This window comes from Pyxicephalus adspersus, chromosome 12 (assembly GCF_032062135.1).
Source record: "Pyxicephalus adspersus chromosome 12, UCB_Pads_2.0, whole genome shotgun sequence".
Lineage (NCBI taxonomy): Eukaryota > Metazoa > Chordata > Amphibia > Anura > Pyxicephalidae > Pyxicephalus > Pyxicephalus adspersus.
This window is the reverse complement of record NC_092869.1, coordinates 45,775,561-45,780,387: the sequence shown is the minus strand read 5'-3', so window position 1 is coordinate 45,780,387 and position 4,827 is coordinate 45,775,561. Positions and strand designations below refer to the sequence as shown.

General features: G+C 39.0%; 1 protein-coding gene across 1 annotated transcript in view; it reads right to left on the bottom strand.

Moving 5' to 3' along the window:
• The window catches only part of DGLUCY (D-glutamate cyclase), a gene marked incomplete in the record, with an annotated part of 106,851 nt that overhangs the window by 92,878 nt on the left and 9,146 nt on the right, over positions 1 to 4,827 (bottom strand). The window contains 4 exon segments of the mRNA XM_072428316.1: positions 588 to 746; positions 2,451 to 2,602; positions 3,811 to 3,930; positions 4,013 to 4,161. Of these exon segments, the coding sequence (XP_072284417.1) occupies positions 606 to 746; positions 2,451 to 2,602; positions 3,811 to 3,930; positions 4,013 to 4,161 (562 nt within the window).

Here is a 4,827-nt window from a genome sequence, read left to right as displayed (position 1 = left end):
CATAATGAGGAATCATGATATAAAACATTTGCATAATGTGTTGTATCCAACTTTGAATGATCAATCGTGTTAATTTTAGATACATGGTGGGAAGTGTAGGTAGATCTGATCTGGTGATAATACAGTTACTTTGGGCCCAGGTATGGGGTGTGCTGTGCAGGTGGGTCTCACCTGATGACAGCACAGCGACCCTGGGCACGGGTATGAGTGGTGTATTGCAGGTGGGTCCCACCTGATGACAGTACAGAGACCCTGGGCCCAGGTATGGGGTGTGCAGTGCAGGTGGGTCTCACCTGATGACAGCACAGCGACCCTGGGCACAGGTATGAGTTGTGTATTGGAGGTGGGTCTCACCTGATGACAGTACAGAGACCCTGGGCCTAGGTATGAGTTGTGTATTGGAGGTGGGTCTCACCGTCTCACCTGATGACAGTACAGAGACCCTGGGCCTAGGTATGAGTTGTGTATTGGAGGTGGGTCTCACCTGATGACAGTACAGAGACCCTGGGCCCAGGTATGGGGTGTGCAGTGCAGGTGGGTCTCACCTGATGACAGTACAGAGACATTGTGATGCAGGTGGGTCTGACCTGATAGGAGTTTACTGGTTACAATGTAACATTCAGGAGACTTTGGATCATGTCAGAATGGGTGTTGAAGAATGGAAGTCCATCCACCTCCATGGCCAAATTTCCTGTTTTGCCACTGCGGACTCCATGTTGAACTAATATCTCCAGCAGCTTCTCTTCCTATGGGAATCAAATCAGAAAATTAACATTTACAAAAACAGGGTTCTAGAAACATTATTGTTTTGTCTTTTGGGACAAAGGAATCACATAAATGACTGAACAAATTCTCTTTTACAAAAGTAGATTTGGATCCTTCAAAGCCACCCTTAGACGCCAGGAAGATATTCCTCCTACCAACATGAGTTGAACTCTTTAGCCGTGCTTCCAAGGACATAAACATTGTATCATGTAGTGGATTCTTCATACCAGTTTATGTAGATCTCATGCTGTAATTTATGATCTCAGCTCAAATGGCATTCTCGGCTTATCATAGCCATGCTAAAGTTGGAAGGAGGATTTGCTCACCATAGTCAATACCACTATACTTATTTCGGGCTAAGGGTCACATTCATTAAAGCTCTCCAAGGCTGGAAAGGATAAACTTTTATATGTGGAGCTGGGTAATCCGGCAAACCTGGAATGGATATGGTTAAGGATTCATAACAGTTGCTAGCAAATTCAATTCAGGTTTGTTGGATCACACAGCTTTACGAAAGTGTATCTTCTTCAGCCTTGGAGAGATTTAATAAATCAGGCCCTGAGACACAAGTTTGCCTGGCCCCCTCACCTCTTCTCTACCCCCACAGCAGCACAATCATTCTTTACTTCACCACAGTCCTTGACCATTGTCCAGAGCAGTGAGAAAAACCAAACAGAAAGTCAGAAAATGGAAAAGGATCTGGGGGTTCTGGTAGATCATAGACTTAATAACAGCATGCAATGCCAAGCTGCAATATCTAAAGCTAGCAAAGTACTATCCTGTAATAAAAGAGGAATAGACAGCAGAGATGGAGACATAATCCTGCCTCTGTACAAAGCATTGGTCAGACCACATCTGGAATATGCAGTGAAGTTTTGGGCACCACAAAAAGGATATTGTAAAATCTCTAACTAATAAAAGGAATGGAGGAGCTCAGCTATGAGGAGAGATTAGCTAAACTGAATCTATTCTCCCTTGAGAAGAGACGTATAAGGGGGGATATGATCACCCTGTATAAATATATAAATGGTCCATATAGAGAACTCGCTTCCCGACAATTCACTTTGAGATCATTAAAAAGGACAAGGGCTTGGTCTTTGCGTCTGGAGGAAAAGAAGTTTATTATCAAATAAGGAAAGGATTCTTCACTGTAAGGTCTGTGAAAATGTGGAATCAACTCCCTCAGGAAGTAGTTTCAGCAAGTTCTATAGATTGCTTTAGGAAAAGCTGGATGATTTCTAGAAGCACAAAAAAAAAACTGGGGATTAAAGCTTTAAAGTAAAGATAACAGAGACTGTCGATCCAGGGAACAACCGATTGAACCAGGAAGGATTTTTTTGTTCCTTGTTGGAGCAAATTGTACCAGGGTTTTTTGCCTTCTTGTGGATTAACTATATCTATAGGAATTATCCATATCTGGGATATATTTATTTCCAAGTATGCAGGAGCCTAAAACCAGGCACCAGCACATGGGGAAGGCTCATAGCTCTGTGTGAGCTCCAACTAAAGTGACTTACAGACCTAAAGTATCTTACAGATAGCAGCTTCTGACACCTGTCAGACTGGAGGAGGAGCAAACAAAAGGAATGTAGGAATGTATAGCTATAGAGGTGAATTAGCCGGGACATATTAATTATGCAGCCTTTTCAAAGCAAAGCAATTCTTTTGTATTTGTGAACTCTTACCTTACTGACAGAAGGGAGTGAGGACACCCAGCTCTCCCGCTCTGACAATCTGGGGAATCCAACCGCTCTTCTCAGGTATCGCTCATGAATCTCACAAGTATTTAACAGATAGAGGGCACACGATACTGCATAGCCTCCCCAGTTGGACACACCTAGGAGAAAAAACAAGCAATTAGATCAATATTATCCTTTTTATGCAAAATTATATAATGCATGAGACAACTCTGCCATAATATTATGCCAATTTGCTTGAGACTGTAATTCTTCCATAGCTGAATACTCAACGAGGGGTGTATGTAAGAAATGGGTTCTCACCTTCCAGTGTGATTTAAATGTAATTTTCAAAACACTCACTGTGATGTTGAGGTTTGTTGATATTATACTTTGTGTGCATGCCCCACGGTGCTCTTTATCTTGGGTTAAAGTGTTCTGTGGTACTGGAGCCATTCATTTTCAAAAGGCCCCAAAACAGCAGTAATCATAACTGCAGAATTATGCATATTGCAGTGCACTGAAGTTCACAGACAGTGCAGATGTTTTGTGCATGTGGGTTAGGGTATAATTTAAAAATAATACATTGTGCTGTGGTAAAGCACATAGTATAGCATGCAACACCCCAGTGCACTGGGCATGAATAGGCCAGAATAAGTAAAGACTTTTTAAAAAAACATAAAACAAAATCATGCATCAAATATTCATGATGTATAAAAATGCACTAGCTGCCATCTTTTCTCATCTCTAATCTCTCTGAACTGTTTGACAATACAACAGGCTTTGGATGATGGCAGCAGTAATTTTGCTCAGACAGTCAAAGCAACACATGGCTGTACAGGGTACAAAAAAGTAATTTTGCCGCATCTACATTTTAGGAAATATCTCACAAATAGATCTAGGTGCATTTCTGCTAACATGCCAAATAGTCAGCCACTGACCCATTTATTTTGCATGCAAATATGCAAAGGTTTTTTAAATAGCATAGAATACAACTGCTGCATTGTTAAAACTTACAAAAAGAGTTTAAATTGTAAGTATGAAACACATAGAAACTGTATTATGTGCTGTTCAATTAACTATTGGGTGGAGAATGCCTCATATCTCTAATATGTATTTTTGAGTTGCACCAGATTTTTATAATTACATTCCATATTAAGTATAGTATTATGTGTAGATACTTTCTCTGTTGGCTGGCTGCTTACAAAAAAAGGAGCAATTTTGACCTATCCTGCTGGTATAGTTGGGTAAGGATACAATGAAGTGTTGGCAAATCTGTCCCCATGTACACAAATAATGTTAAAAGTTATGCATAAAGTTTAAAAATAAACATTTTAAAAAAGGATATAGATTGTCTTTACAAACGTACCAGCAATAACTGTAAAGTCAGCAGCCACATCACAGGCTATGGTGTCACCATTTGGGATATGCTTTTTCACCAGTTCTTTCACTTTGCCAGTGCCAAGTTCATTTCCTCCATCTCCGACACCTGACAAGTAAATATTATTAATTAATTATATTAATTAAATATTATTTTTTTTGACAAAGTTCAAAAAAATCTGATTACAGACCAGTTGTGGAAATGCCTCGGATATTCTGCGCAGCCTCAAAAAGGTCATCAATGGGATCCACCAAGTGCTTGATGTTTATTTTTCTAGCATTGTAATAATTGCCATCACTGGCTCGTCCTGCTCGTTCTATGGCTACCAAATGGTCAAACCTGAGAAGAAAACCATTTACCCTTAGAGTACTGGTACTAAAATCATAGTTTTCACCTGACAATGTTTAAAAAAAAATCTTTATAATTAGGTGAATTGTGAGTATTTCTGAAGAAGCAGACTGAGTTCTGTGAAACGCATCAAAATATTTTATTCACAATCGTTGGGTCATTCAACTGTTTGGCTATGAATGGCCTATGGAGTTATCTTGCGCCATATTTAATTTTGAAAACAATTTTGACCCTAATGAGCAGGAGATCTAATTTGGAAATCCCCACTGTATGTAATATATGAAATAAATTTTATTATTTTAAGTTCATATTTTTAAAAGTTTTTAGTTTTAATTGTGATGGTCATTTGATGCCTTAAGGGTTCCAATATCTTGTAGAAAAGGTTCCTGTCAACTTGTAAAACTGAGATGTGCCATCATCTTATATACTAAAGGTTTCCTTTGGATTAATATAGTTGAATGTGTAGTTACTTGGAGCACTTAGTCATATGATGACAGTAAACGCAAACAAGTTTTTTGTTTGTTTGTTTTTTTTAAAGAAAGGGGGTCATTTGATATGATATGATTATAACTGATGGAAAAGTAATAAATATCCTGTTTAAAATGAAACGTGCCTCTGACTTTCCCAGTGCAAATGCAAAGACATTTTGTCTTCCCT